The sequence below is a fragment of the Myotis nattereri genome (genome assembly GCF_964212035.1).
Source record: "Myotis nattereri genome assembly, chromosome: 2".
In the NCBI taxonomy this organism is placed as follows: Eukaryota; Metazoa; Chordata; class Mammalia; order Chiroptera; family Vespertilionidae; genus Myotis; species Myotis nattereri.
The window spans coordinates 23,249,532-23,265,375 of NC_138076.1; the positions used below are offsets into that span (position 1 = coordinate 23,249,532).

Consider the following 15,844-nt stretch of genomic DNA (forward strand, 5'->3'; position numbering starts at 1 on the left):
GTTCACTACTGTTTTTCCAGGTACTGCTGGAACAGTACCTGGCACACAGAAGCTTCACAAATATGTACCAAATGAATGAGTCTCATCACAAGCAATCTGACCTATAGAAACAGGTGCATAAAGAGAGATGACCAAGAATGTTCACTACAGAATTTTAAAAAATCTGTTAAGAGAGTGTGTGTGTGTGTGTGTGTATTTATTGGAAAATAGGTTATATAAATTATGGTACATAATTTGATACATTTTACTATGGAATACAGTGAGATTGTTTAACAAAAAGAATAAGTTGAAAAAACAAAAAAACTGTAAGTTGAAATCTCTATGTACTGATATATAAATATATGTATAATATATTAAGTGGGAAATACATATGATCATGTTTGTTTTAAAAACCCTACAAATACAGAATATATGAATATATATTTGCATATGTGTTAATACTTGCAACTGCACAGAAAAAGTTCTCAAAGGCTACATACCAACCTATTAACAATGGTCATCTTTTGTGAGACCAAGAATTGAAGGATGAAAGAGGAATAGCTTTCTTGTACTGATTTACTTTACTACATTATGTGGTATTTTTTAATCACAAAGGTGATTTTTTAAAAAGGTAGAAATATGACTCAGTGGTTGAGTGCCAACCTATAAACCAGGAGGTCACAGTTCGATTTCCGGTCAGGGCACATGCCTGGGTTTCAGCTTTGATCCCCAGTAGGGGGAATGCAAGAAGAAGCTGATCAATATTTATCTCTCATCATTTTTGTTTCTATCTCTCCCCCTCTCTCTTCCTCTCTGAAATAAAAATATATATTAAAAAAATAATAATTACAAATTCTCACTAGGTCCACCTCTCTCAATGAATATATCTCCAAGTTCTATATACTGGCATTTGGCAAGCAGGGGTAGGGGGCAAAGGAGGGAAGGGCAGGAACTTGTTATAAAATGCAGAAGATACTGTCCCAGATATTTCTGTGTGATACTGTTTTTAAGGACCCCAGGCCCTAGCTGGTTTGGTTCAGTGGATAGAGCATCAGCCTGCAGACCAAAGTCCCGGGTACAATCAAGGGCATGTACCTTGGTTGCAGGGCCCTGTACAAGGCTCGTGCAGGAGGCAACCAATCGATGTGTTTCTCTCACATCTATGTTTCTCTCTGTCTTTCCCTCTCCCTTTCACTCTCCTTAAAAATGAATGGAAAACTATCCTCAGGTGAGGATAAACAATAATAATAATAATAACCTCAAGAGATTCTCAGAATCTCTAAAGTTTGAGAGCCTTTGAGCAGTAGTATATACTGGTGATTTTCATTTTTTTCCTTTGAGTTATTTGTATGTAGAAAATGTTCTGCAATAGACAGTGCATTTCTGTGTTAATCAAAGGGACTATTTTAAAAAATTGCCTCAAAGTACTAAACTTGTTCCGGTTGCTTTTGCGTATATAATCTAATTTGAGACTAGCAGCAACGCTGACATGTGTAGGGCAGGGATTACTATGTCTATTTTAGAGATGAGGAAACTGAGGCTCAGGGAGGTTGACTGACGTGGCCTCGTTTCACACCTAATGCATTATGACACTGGAGCAAAGTCCTGGGTTTTGCCTTTACTAGGTCTTTTACATCCACGTCTATTTTGCTTAACAAGTAAAAAATTACTTTAAACAGAAAATGACCCACGTCCCTTCTGCTTTTTATGACTGATCATTAGACAACCGAAGTTTTGTATGTTTTATCACTACCACTTCCTATAGCTTCTTTGCCTAAGAAGTGCCAAACTCTCAACTTGGGAAATTTCAAGATTCTACCAGGAACCACCATACATTTCATCCCCATTGAAGCTTCTTTGAGAGGCACAGGCCCTGATCTGGCTCTGACCACCAGTGCCCCTGCCCCAAGTTACCTTCTTAATGCTCCTTTTGGTCCTGAGGCCCCAGCCTCTTCGCTCCGTTTTGATGATTTCTGCATCAGGGTAGAGCCTCTTTGTGAAGCACTGGTTCTGGCAACGATCTCCGGCTGGGCACACCTGCGGGTGGCACTCGTACTGCAGCATTCTGTTCAGGCACTCGGATTCTAAGCCGCAAGGGTTCTCATCGGCTGGCTTGCAGTTACAGCGGGGAATCTCTGACAGGTCTGCAACCTGGATCTGCACCTTTCCTATGACTTTGTTAGCCTAGAAAACAAAATCACAGATGAGGGGGAGGAGTTTAAACAGAACACCTGAAACTTCCATGCTGTTCCTGGCTCTGCTACTGCCTTGCAGCATGACTATGAAAGGCTCGTTATTGTAATAGCAATTTCCCCACAAATAAACTAAGAATAAAAACTGCCTCTTCTTAGTTGGCAAAAATACCAAAAACTTGATGTGAATTCTCATTTATCTGTTCTGTGTATTTCTCCTTCTACTAGTTGATGGAAATTTCATAACTGGAAACAACTCTGGACTGTCTGGACAAACGGGGAAAATCTCTCTATTCTCATTTGGTGGCAGGATAACCTGGTAGAGCAAGTAGGAACAGGATTTCCCATCAAACATGTCGCTCCCAGGTGCCAGAGCACTTATCTGAGACCTCATCCCCACAGCACACAGCTCCCGCTCCCAGCTCCCTCGCTCCCATCTGACTATGACACTGCCAACAAAAGCTCTGTTTGTTTTACAGAAGATTGGGTGAAAATTAGCAAAAGTTTTCACAAGTCAAAACGGGCTTTCTCACTACAAAGAGAATATTGCACTTCATCTCGCCCGTCAAATACCGATCTCTCAGGGTAGAGACTCACTTTGATGTGTTTGTAAGGAGGAGGTTTTCTTGAGTTTTTTTCAATCTCTAGTGCTTCTTTACTTTCTCTTTGTGCTTTCAACTCCTGGAAACGTTTTGCAGCTTCTTCCAGAGCTGCCAATAAGACCAAACAAAGTATATAAATGCAAACAAACAAACAAACAAACAAACAAACAAACAAACAATACCTGTTAGGAGAGCAGTTTTACTCTGCCTTCACAATGCACTTAATAGGGCTGCTTTTTTCTTTTAAAATTGTTTCTGGAAATAACCACTTACCAGCAGGATAGGGTAGCACTGAAATAGGATATGACTCACTGTTGGCTGAACACTGCTCTGTGCAAGCTGCAGCCTCAGAGATGAGGTTCTGCTTCCATGATCAGAGGCTTCCACGTGAACCCAAGGGGAGCCTTTCACCTGGAACTAGCTTTAAATTCACTTTGCTCTCGCCCAGAAAGCCAAACTTCCGGGTACATTGTTGCAAAACCAGTTGTAAGGGTCTCCATGAGAAGCTCTGCTACTCTTCTGTGGTAAAGGAGCTTCATGTGATTAAGAAAACTATTCCCAGAAAAATCTATGTCTAGAAAGATCACTGAAGAAACTCCGTTCACTTACTCAGCAGAGCCTACCAAACTGAAAATGTTATTTTCCTAATTGATTAGATTCTGACATGGTTCTAATGGGGTTAACCTGGTGAAAATTCTCTACTACCAGAAATACGTCATATGCGAGGTGGAAGATGTTGAGAAATCAACAGTGAATTCTTAGTTTTGAGCCACTGTAAACATCATTCCAACTTACCTTTTTTGAAGGTCTTGTTAATACTAGTCTGTCCCTCAGCAAAGCTTTTGTCTCCTTCAACATAAGGGAACACTCTGCCCTGGTGCACCCAATAGTAGTCATGAGAACCAAAGAAGAACACAGGGAAGTCCCCCAAGTTATGCTTAAGGCCCTGGATGTTCAGTGGCACAGACCTGGGATTGCAGATCTCTGCTGGCCACCATCTGAAAACAAAAACAATTTTAGACCAAGGGTATGAAAAACAGACTATTCTTTACAGGGCTGGCAGGAGGGAATAAGAGGTGTTTTACCGTGACATTTTCATTCAGACTCTAAGGACACAAAATACCTTGATCATCTTTAATCTTGCTCAAACCACACAGCATTTAAAATCATATTAGTTAATGAATTTATTAATGAAACAGTGAACATAGACTAAACAAACTAGGCCCTAAACATCCAATCCAGCTACTTTCTTTAAAAAATTAATATCTCATATTTATAAAAGAATATATATCATGGAAATATAAGCTATAAAACATTATAAAATAATACTTAACCCACTACCCACCTTAAGAATTAGAAATTACCAATATTATTCCGTACCAAATTTCTATCCTAGAAAAGTTGTTTTTCTCCAAACTTGGCATTCTTAAACCAACATCATCCTCCAAGGTGTAAAAGTTTATTTCTAGTAGTCAAGGGGCTCATTTGAGAATAAACTGATGCTATAGCAAAGAATGACCATTCCCATTCAAATGAGCATTTTCTGACTAATCACTCAGGGTAAATACTTTTTGGTCAAATGTACTAGGCTTATGTCAGTGTGTATTTCAGAATCTAATTCATCTTGGATCACAATAAACGTGGACTTGGGGACAGAATGAAACAGAACTGTTTCATGCCATGATGACTGAAACCACAGCAATCCCTAAATGAAACCATCTGTGAGGCGCATGTGACAATTTCCAGCAACTGGGCGAGGCAGCAATTGAAAGGTGGAGCTTTTATAGTATGTAAAACCATCAATATGAATAGTAAACATACACAAACTTAAAATTTGTCAGCCACTTATTTTATAGATGCCTAATAAAACCATTTATCTAATACCTGTATTATTTAGAAGCTAAATGACAGCATGGCCACACTCTCAGGGTCATAGTGCAGAACTTGAATATGCTTCATCTAAAAGGTACCTGTCCATCTAAGAATTAATGAAAAACATGGGCAAGAGCCTGTGCTCAAATTGTTCAAACAAAACAAACCACTGTTTTGTGTAATCAGTGTTTGGTTTCCCTCAAAGTGGACTAGGAAATGGCTATTTCTAAACCATTTAAAGGCAGTTAAGTATGTACATGCGGACTGCACTCATGGGGTCAGGAAGAGGCACTCTGTGCCAGGGGTTGTTCCAAGTCCTCATATTTCCCCCAGGAAGCTGCACACTGGAGCAACTAGTTACTGAAAAGAAACAGCTTCATGTGGCCCAGCTGGGCCTGACAGGAAAAAATACATTAAGACTTAGTCATGGATGGAAGTCTTTGCAGAACATACAAGAAGAATCTGATCTGCATATAAATCTCACTGGGCTGTGAACTGGAGAACTGCTTTGGGGTTCTTTAAATGCAATGTAATTAAAACTTAAGTATTTAAGTTAAGGCAAAGATCTTTTTACACTCATAACTTCTTAATAAAGAAAATATATAATGTACAACATGGTGACTATAGTTAATAATACTGTATTATATATTTGAAAGTTGCTAAGAGAGTAGATTTAAAAATTCTCATCAGGAGAACAGAAAATTGTAACTATGTATGGAGAAGAATGTCAACTAGACTTATTGTGGTGATCATTTCACAATACTATATACCAGTGATGGCGAACCTATGACACGGGTGTCAGAGGTGTCACGCGAACTCATTTTTTTGGTTGATTTTTCTTTGTTAAATGGCATTTAAATATATAAAATAAATATCAAAAATATAAGTCTTTGTTTTACTATGGTTGCAAATATCAAAAAATTTCTATATGTGACACGGCACCAGAGTTAAGTTAGGGTTTTTCAAAATGCTAACACGCCGAGCTCAAAAGGTTCGCCATTGCTGCTATATACAAATACTGAAACAATATGTTGTACAACTGAAACTACTATGTCAACAATATCTCAAAAAAAGCCCCCCAAAATTAAATATAAAGAAAATATTCTGAAATTTACTTGAAGAGCTAAAGGTTTCTTATATTGGTTTAGGTATTTGTTATCCAGGAATGTCTTATCTAGTAATTGTCAAACCCATGCCCTCCCACCCCCAAATATATATATATATATATATATATATATATATATATATATATATATATATATATATATAATTATATAATTATTTCTTTTAAAAATAAAACAATGCACAAATGTATAACAGAAAAACTGAAAATGTCTCTCCTTGTAGTCTCATGCCTAACACTATTAACATTACATGTGTTTCTTTCCATATTATATCTAGAGCTACAATTTTTAAAAATTGTATAAATACATGGAAAGATAATGTACATACTGTTTAACATGTTTTCTAAATTCAACTATATAGCGGATATCTTCCTATGTTTCTATACAGACCTGCATTATTCTTTTATTGGCTTCAAGATACTCTACAATATGGATATAGTATAATTTATTTGACAAATCCCTTATGGACTGAGCATTTGGGTTATTTCAAATAATACCACAATGAGTACCCCAACAAATACATTTTTGCCTGTTTGTCCAATATTTTTTCCTTAGATAAATTTCTTGAAAGGGAAGCGCTGGGTCAAGAAGTATACAGAGTTACAATTTTAATACTCATTTCCCTATGCCCTCCCTGGCCGCAAAATTATTACTCTTTTATATCTCTGCCAATCTGTTAAGGGGGGGGCCCTTTGTTTTTAGTGAACATTTATTTTTTAGTGAGGCTGGGCATTTTTCACGTTTATTTTCCATTTGCTATTCTTTTGCAAACTGGCTCTTTCTCTTCTTTGTCCTTTCTTTTTCTAGATAAGGTATTTGTCTTTTCTCATTGAAAGTAGAATAGCAAACACTTTATCCTGGTTTGAGATTTGCTTTTTAAAACTTTATAATATCGTTTGCCATACAGTATAAAATTGTTTATGTATTCAAATTGTCCATCTTTTTAGGACTTGGAGATTTCTTATCATATGTTAAAAAAAATAGTTGGGAGAGCTTCTCAATGCCACTTATCTCAGCTAAATAACAAAGATTTTAAAGTTAAACAGGTAAGCAAGCAGCATACTTAAAACAGAGAAAACAACATAGCCCTTGCTAAAAGGAATTACAGTATGTCTGAGATTCTACAGAAATATATCTTACTTAGGATTCTAATTGAAAAGTAGAAGTCTCTTGAACAGTATCTATTTTCATTGCAGAGTTTTAAAAAATATGTCACTATTCTTGTGCAGTGAAGGCTTGTAAAAAAACAGGCTTCTTAAAAGGAGAGAGTTTTATTAAAATAATAGTAATCACACGTACTTCTTACTCATTCTCTTAAGAGCTAAAGGCTCTTAATGAAACAATCTCTCTCTTTAAATCCTAAAATGCTCTCTTTTGCACACAGGTTAAAGTATGGACCAGATAAAGGGGCAAAGAGGGCTATTTTGGCCAGGGAAAAACTTGATTTTATTAGAAATCACAGATCAATATAAAGTTAATTAGGGCACAAAGAAAACATCTTCTCCATTAATCACATAAGACTTTTTATTCCAAAATCTAGTAGTACATAGTTCATTAATATAAAACAACTTCTGGAACTTAAAAACAAAAGCCAACCAACCAATCAAAAAAAATTCCACAACTAACCTTCTCAATCTTGTAAAAACCCAGACTCAAAATATGTTTCTTGTCCAGCTGGTGTGACTCAGTGGATAATCGTTAACCTATGAACCAGAAGGTCCCGGTTTGATTCCCCGTCAGGGCACATGCCCGGCTTGTGGGCTCCAATCCCCTGTAGGGAGCGTGCAGGAGGCAGCTAATCAATGATTCTCTCTCATCATTGATGTTTCTTTCTATCTCTCTCTCTCCCTCTCCCTTCCTCTCTGAAATCAATAAACATTTTAAAAATAAAATAAATATATGTTTCTTCTCTCTCTCTCTCTCTTTTTTAAGGAAGTAGCTTTGCTATTCTACCTGTCTGCTAGCCAGTTTGTAACAGTTTATGAAACTAGGTCTAAACAATGATTGAATACTTCCTCTTTGTCCTTGGAAAAACTTGCCTGTAATTTCCCAATTTGACCCAAACAATCTGCTTGTAATGCAGTTTCTTGCCAGCTTTACAGTCATTACAATTCCAGCAGCCTTCTGGCATTTCTATGCTCAGGCATTCTGGATGGAAGGAAGCTGGGCACGATTCACAGCAGAGCAATCTTCCACCTTGAAACAAATAAACAGTCTTAATAACTGAGAAAAGAGGAAAGACAAAAAGAAAGAAAAAGGAGAAAATTATCATTTAAGTGCATTAACTTTGATTCAAATTGGGAGAAAATAACAAAGGATGGAGTCATATCTATGGTGATGGATTAAAATAGAAAGCAAATGAACAGATTTTGCTTCTTCCCTTTTCAGAACTTCAATGGCCAGAAACTCAACTTTTGAATAGGAAGAGAAACATTATTGTACTCCTTACCCGTGTAAAACGTGGGCTATTGAGCTATCCGTTTAGTAGGAAGTTAAAATTCCTAACATATGACAAAATAGGTGTATTAAAAATCTTTAGACTGAGTAAATTTGAGAGCAGATTTTCAAAGAAATATGTAGCAGCTTACTTTCTTTTCTCCTTGAGAGCTAAGAAAGCAAGCAATGGTCATCTTTGTATTTTAATCCAGTGCCATAGTCGACTAAATCACTTTATAATTAAATTAGCAAGAATGAAAATAGGCAATAGGTTGATCAGTATTTCTTACTTCCCATAAAAGGATACAAAAAAGCAAAAGGATTGCACTTGCTCAAGGTGATGATTACATATATCATCATTACCTTTTTAGTGAAGATAAAGTCAAACAAGCTATAGAGCAGTGGTTTGCAATTTTTCATCACCAAGGATCCCCTTCCCTTCCCTCATGAACTTATATGCTTCCAATATTTTATCAACCAAAAATAAAACCCAAAAACAAACCCCTACACTAAAAAAATAACATTTTTCTGATGTTATTAACCAGAGAAATATAAAACTGCCAATCAGAGCTTCTGAATCTAATAACAAAACTAGCATTATCACACTGTATTATTTAAATCATAGCCAAATATAAAGAAACTCATGCAGCCATAGTTTGTGTGCTTCTATTAGATTTTCTGAAATATTAAGAATAGTTCAAAAATGTTACTTACATGAGTCTTTTCTGACTTCATATTGAGAACCACTGCTTTATAGTATAAAATTAAGTAAATATCAGTGTGGAATGAAGTACTACACGCAAGGAGATCCCTCCAACTTGCCTAGAAAAATCCTCTCCTTTTAAATACATAAAATGATCTCTGGATCAAGACCAAAATAGGTGTGGCTAACAAAACAAAATAATATTACTAAATGCAAAGAAATGAAAAAGATGGGGGAGGGGAAGATTAGGTATTTCTAATAGGTATTTCAACAAGTGATGGAAAAGGATGTTAACTAATGAAGATGAAATATGATAAAGACATTTACTGCAAAAAAAAATCATCCTCCCATTGGAAAATCAGGTCTATAACCCACAAGTACACTAAGATTTAAAGTCTCATTAGCTAGAGGTTAGGAGCCTTCTTTACAACTTTATCAAATCACATGCTCCAACCTTCTGAAGGTTAGCTAGCTATCAATTTTCCAGAAAATCTTATCTTACTGCAGACGCTCAAACTTCTGATTGTCATAAAAACAAAAAGAAAAAATCCATATACAATCAGTGATGAATTAAATTACTATATTTCCTCTGCTTAAAAGCTTTTTCTTCAATCATTGGGATTTGTTCCTTTGTCTGCAAATCTTAATATGGATTAACAGTTCCAATTCCCCAACCTAGAGATTAGCTGTCTGAGCGCTCTTAGCCTAGGAATTCTTCTGTAAGTTTAAACTAAAATGAGAAAGCCCATTTTTACAACAGAAAGAAATAACCAATAGAGAGAGCAGCCTTTGCAAATAGCTTTTAGAGGGCATGTCATTCTTAGAGCTGACGGGGAAAAGTAAGGCTGGCCATTTTTAATATTATAGAATAGTCCTGAATTTTAAGTCTTATTTCAGAGGAAATACAGACCGAGAGTTATCAGTGAAAAGTCATCATGATTTTTTGACAAAAAACAAAAACAACAGAAAAACAGGGAAATAGAAAAATAAAAATATGAACAATCCACCTTGGTGTTATGCAAGAAAACTGCTTTAGGATGCATGAAAAGATGTGGTTCAAGCTAAGCAAACAGAGGGCTCAAAATAATTTCAATTTATGTCAAGGTCAATACCAAGTACTGAAAACAAAATAAGCAACAATTGAATTAATCTCATTTCAATGGCACCAGCAGGAATATCAGGCATTTCCTAAAACGTCTCAGGCAGTCTAATTTTATTGCATTATGGAGTTAGTCAAGCCTATGCCCATCTTTGTTTTGGAAGTAGGTGGTGTCACTAGTAAGGTGACTTCAGTGGAAAACTGTGATTTCAATGGAAAACAAAGAAAAAAACCTAATACCTCTCCAACATACTTCTCCAGGTTCTAATCAGCTTGCTTAGTTATACTTCCTTTTAGTCATGGGTTGCCTCTTAAGAATTCTGACAAAGAACAAAGATACATCAAGCAGGCAACACAAAGGGAAAAAAAGAGGCCCATTTCCAATGTACACACTGTATTAGGTATGAATTAATTTTTCTTTAAAGAATCTGCACTTGGCCCCAGATCATAATGGGAATGCACACAAGAAAAGGCATTCACCTTCCAGGTTATTTAATTTACTTGCTGAGACAGTAACTTCCCAAATAATACATTATTGTTAAATCACTTTTCACCTTTATTACAAGTATGCTATGTAAAGCTAAACACAGAAGATTTTCTTCCACAGACTAAATTAACTGGGAGAATATAAATATACATGTAGCTCCTAATTCTCTGTGGATATTATGTTATCTATAAGCAATTCTTCAGCTCACCTGGACTGCCTTTCAATATCCAATATTTGGGGTACCCTCCCCAGCTGCCCACCAATTATCCTGAGAGAAGGACAACTAGTTTTCATAGCAACTGAATAAAACATTTAAGAAACAAAATGATAGAATGTATTCTAAAATAAAACCTTTAAGTATCAGTATCTTTATTTCCCTCTATTTAACAACCTATCTTACTATTTAGTTAAAAGTCAGTAACAAATTATATTGTGTCTATTCTATTCTAACATGAATGTTAGTTCTACATCAGGCAAAAGAGAAAGAGCCCTTAGACTATTCCTCTACACTAAGCAAAATCCAAGTCTTTCAATTTTAATAGCCCATAGATATATAAAATGTGTGAAAATTTATTCAAGGAGAAGAGTAAGTAAAAATTTGCAATAAATGGAATTATTTTAAGCCCTTTTTAATAAATTTGCAGCCATATGAAGACAGTTACAACCACCACGGTAGAAAAGCAACAGATGGTGCTTGACAGGCATACATTTCCCCCCTTCATTTAAAAAAAAAAGGAAATGCAAAAAGAAAGCAAGAGATAAACTATTTTGATTATTACCTTTCTCATATTTCTTTTTGGAAGCTGACGAAGAAGGAATCATAGGTAATTTCATCAACTCTGCACGATTTGATTCATTCAGTAGGTAGTGGGACTTATAGGCATATGAACTGAACATGGGGTCTGAATGATCCTGAACTATCAGCCCTATACGAAACAAACAGAAAGAGATGAACTGCAATGAAACTACCCATGATTCCATGTGGAGAAAAAATAAACCAGTCCCTATTATGTAGCTGTGCTTAAAGTTGGGAGGAAAAAAGAAAGTATGAAGAAAAAGAAAGATCTGACAGAAAAAGCTATCTATAGTTATTAAAGGGAGTTTAAATGACTCAATGCCTTATTCCCTACCTAGAAACCTATATACCCAGAAGAAAACTCCAAATTAATTTTGAAGATGTAAACTGCATTTAACATATGAAAAACTCTCTATGAAAAATAAAACCACATTCCTTAATATTTAGAATTACTATAATGACAATCCAGACAACAAAATAACGTATCACTTGACTGCTAGAAATGAGAACTAGATCCATAATATAGAACCTGATCTACCTTCAATGTATCAAGTGGCACTTAAAGGAAGAAATGAGTCTCTCCTCTTTCCTATTCATGTCTTAGATATTCTCAAACACGTTCTAGTTTTTTCTGCCAGATAATAAAGCTTTTCTCTATCAATACAATATGTACTTTTAAAGGGGACATACTTTGTTGAACTTTACTAAAGTAATACAAACCATTTTTTCTCTGCCATGATATAAAGTAATTAACAACTTCAAAGGTTTATAGAGTCCTTTTGATCTACCAATACAGCTCTATCTTATTTGGAGGAAGTAAAATCTGCTCTAACTCACCTGTGACATTCACTTCTCTCCCTCCCATTTCCCTTCCCCTAGTTAAGTTCATAACATAGATAAAGGCAATTCCTAAATCTGGGGAACTGTGAGACCAGGGAAAATTTCTCTATTTGGTTATTGGTCAGTTTATAATGATCTAGCACTTTATAATAAAACTAGAGGCCCGGTGCACAAAAATTCGTGCACTGGGAGGGGAGGGGGGGGGGAAGAGTGTCTCTCAGCCCAGCCTGCACTCTATCACAATCCGGGACCCCTCTGGTAGGGTCCAGTCCCATTGCAGCATGGCTCTAGTTCCCCGGACCTGTGGGCCAGTGGGGAGGGTCCAAGAGGCCAGTCTGATCGCAGCATGGCTCCGGTTCCCCAGAGCCTGCGGGCAAGGGGAGGGACCAGAAATCAGTCCAATGGCAGCATGGCTCCGTTCCCACAGCTCCCTCCTGTTGCCGCACCGTGGGCAGCTGGGATCCAGGACTGACTTCCGCCGCGATGGCCAGGACCCTAGCGTGCTGTTTGGTCATCTGTCTGGTCGTTTAGGTCGTGACAGACCCTGGCTCTTTATATATTAGGATCATGACAACAGTTTCACAGAGATCATTTTGAGAAGAGGAAAGAGTTTTGTTTTTTAAGGGGATACCATTTACTTTTCTGTGGATCTTATCTTCATTAGTGCTACTGTACACTGAGATATTCAAGAAATATCTCTGATCCAGATGACAGAATGGAACTTGAAATTGCTAATTGGTAATAAAAGGCATATGATGTCAAATGAATTTCATACATTTAATAGAAAAAGGTAGTGTAAAATAAAAAAACGTGGGTTTTAAAATAAGAAAGATCAGGTACACATGGTCCCTCTATTTAACAACTTTTAAATATTTCAGCTGGGCTTCAGTGTTCTCATCCACATAAAATGGGGAAATAACTTCTTAGGGCAATTGTGGCAATTCATTCAGATAGTTAACAGGGGTCCTCAAACTACGGCCCGCGGGCCACATGCAAATACAAATTTTGTATTTGTTCCCATTTTGTTTTTTTACTTCAAAATAAGATACATGCAGTGTGCATAGGAATTTGTTCATAGTTTTTTTTTAAACTATAGTCCAGCCCTCCAACGGTCTGAGGGACAGTGAACTGGCCCCCTGTTTAAAAAGTTTGAGGACCCCTGAGATAGTATTTAGTAGAGTTTGATTTACAGATGCAAAATAAATTGCTATTATTATTATTTTTAAAAATATATTTTATTGATATTTTACAGAGAGGAAGGGAGAGGGATAGAGAGTTAGAAACATTGATGAGAGAGAAACATTGATCAGCTGCCTCCTGCACACTCCCTACTGGGGATGTGCCTGCAGCCAAGGTACATGCCCTTGACTGGAATCGAACCTGGGACCCTTTAGTCCGCAGGCCGATGCTCTATCCATTGAGCCAAACCGGTTAGGGCAAATTGCTATTATTATTAAAATTAAAAGAAAACCCTAATCTAACTTCTCTGTTTAAAATTACCATTACAAAGAAAGGCATAGAAGTTAGCTAACTATTATTTTACACCAACCTCCAGATGAAAGATGCTGAGTAATATTCAAGGGTGGGCAAAGTAGGTTTACAGGTGTGAGTATGCGAAAAGCAGAGTTTATTCTTGTATTATTATTTATTAATTATTGTATTATTTGTTGTATTATGTATATCTACTTTTGCCCACTCCTGTTTATGACACTGAAATATAACTGAACATTTTCTATGCACCATGGGGAGGGCGAGGGAGGAGGAAAGTTCCTCTAAACCAGGAGTAGGGAACCTTTTTTCTGCCAACCATTTGGTATTTATAACACCATTCTTAGGCTATATAAAATTATCAACTTAAAAATTAGCCTGTTATATTTGGTCAAACATTTAATTAACTCACCCCTAATGCCTTGGCAAGGACAGACCAAATGATTTCTTGGGTCGTACATTCCTCACTCCTGCAAACCTTAAAACATTTCTAAAAAATATTTCTAGATATTTGTGTCCTTAAGAATTAGCTTAATGATTTTAAACAAGCAATAACCAAGAACTAAGAAAAATCCTCTCAGAGGAGGGAAAAACTGTATGAGACAAGAAACAAAACAAAACAAGCTAAGTTTTCTAATAGCAAAAACAAACGATTAAAGTACTCCTTTTAATGTGTGGATTTATTACAATTAGGTCTCTTTTTAAAAAAGGAAACTGCTACAAATAATGAATAAAGAACACATATTATGTATTTCTGAAAAACTTTTAAGCCTTCTCAAATCCCAACATTTGATCAATTTAGAATAAGATTTTATAAAATTCTGTAAAGGAAAATAAAAGTTACTGTTTACTGGACAAAGTTCCAGTTAAAATACTTGGGAATTAAATAATCTTGCTTAATTAAGTAGGCATTTAAATGTAGTAATACTTTAGAATAATTGCCAAATTGATAAGATCCAAATACAGATCCTAGTATTAAAACATGGGTTTTTCCTATTTCCATTATCTCAAGCTTTTAATCAAGGCATATAAGTTAAACTTAACAAAATGGCTAGATTTTCTACAAAACAAGGTTCCTTGACAATGGGCCATTTTTCTACCTGTCTTAAGTTGAAAATACCTGTTTTTAAAGGTTTCCCAATTATTGAATGAAATAGAGCCAAAGAAAATATTGGTTAATACATACTGATGGTACTTGATTGATTCAAAATGTACTCCCAAGTACATCAACATGAGAGTTAGTAACTTGATATTTAAAATGTTGGCTCAGTTACACATGCACAAACAGAAACACAAACTAGTAAAAGTGAGTAAAAATAAGTAACACACACTCCTAGTAAAAGTGAGTAAAAGTAAAATTAAGTGCTTTACTCATTTTTACGAGAAACACAAACCAGTAAAAGTGAGTAAAAGTAAGAAACACACACTCCTGGTAAAATTAAGTAAAGTAAGTGCTTAGATAGTAGAATAAAATACTAACAAAGCCATAGAGACTTTATGTTCTCATTGACACTCATCTGTTTAAAGGTCTCTAAAGCTAGCCACTCAATTGGATAAGTCAGTATTTCCATCCTATCATTACTTTCTTAGGGACGGGGTTTATTCTTTTTATTTGAATCGTTTTAGTCACCTGTTACAATGTGGCACGAAATATGTCAGACCTACTTCTCCATGTACCAGCCAGGTTTCAAAGAAGGATACAGCTGTGTAATTGCTCTAGTGAGGAAAGAAAACTCTGGCATACTGGAAGCAGTACACACAATGGACCCCGCTGGCTGCTACAGAAAGGATACCATTTATTTAAACTTTTACTGCCCACTTCCTCTAGTTATTATTTTAAAAATGTGAGACACAAAAGTAAAGTAACTCAAGATCTATAATACTACCTAAATTCTATTTAAAAATATTTTATGGTACTTTCACCAAATTAAAGAACTGTCTCCTAAAGAAAAAAAAAGATAAATATTCTGTATCATATTCGACTAATGAAGTTCTATTTTATGTTTATCATGAACTCAAGCTCACTGACCCCCTGAGGGACACAATATTGTTTTTAGTTGATCAATCTCTTGACATACCTACATATCAACAGCCTGCATTTCTGGCTCTTAACTAACACCACCACATATGTTGCTTTGGCTGTATCCCATCAGGCCTTCCTCAATGCCAGACTAAAACATGATAAAATATGACATAAACGACTAAAAAATAAATGTGCTCATTTTG

The 15,844-nt window shown here is 35.9% G+C and overlaps 1 protein-coding gene across 1 annotated transcript in view; it reads right to left on the minus strand.

Moving 5' to 3' along the window:
- Positions 1–15,844, minus strand: part of NSD3 (nuclear receptor binding SET domain protein 3) — a 108,761-nt gene that overhangs the window by 11,548 nt on the left and 81,369 nt on the right. Inside the window, exons 15-19 of the mRNA XM_081082686.1 lie at positions 11,274–11,420; positions 7,809–7,965; positions 3,569–3,771; positions 2,769–2,881; positions 1,894–2,163 (exon numbers count right to left, since the gene is read on the minus strand). Of these exons, the coding sequence (XP_080938812.1) occupies positions 1,894–2,163; positions 2,769–2,881; positions 3,569–3,771; positions 7,809–7,965; positions 11,274–11,420 (890 nt within the window). The remainder of the gene's footprint in view (positions 1–1,893; positions 2,164–2,768; positions 2,882–3,568; positions 3,772–7,808; positions 7,966–11,273; positions 11,421–15,844) is intronic.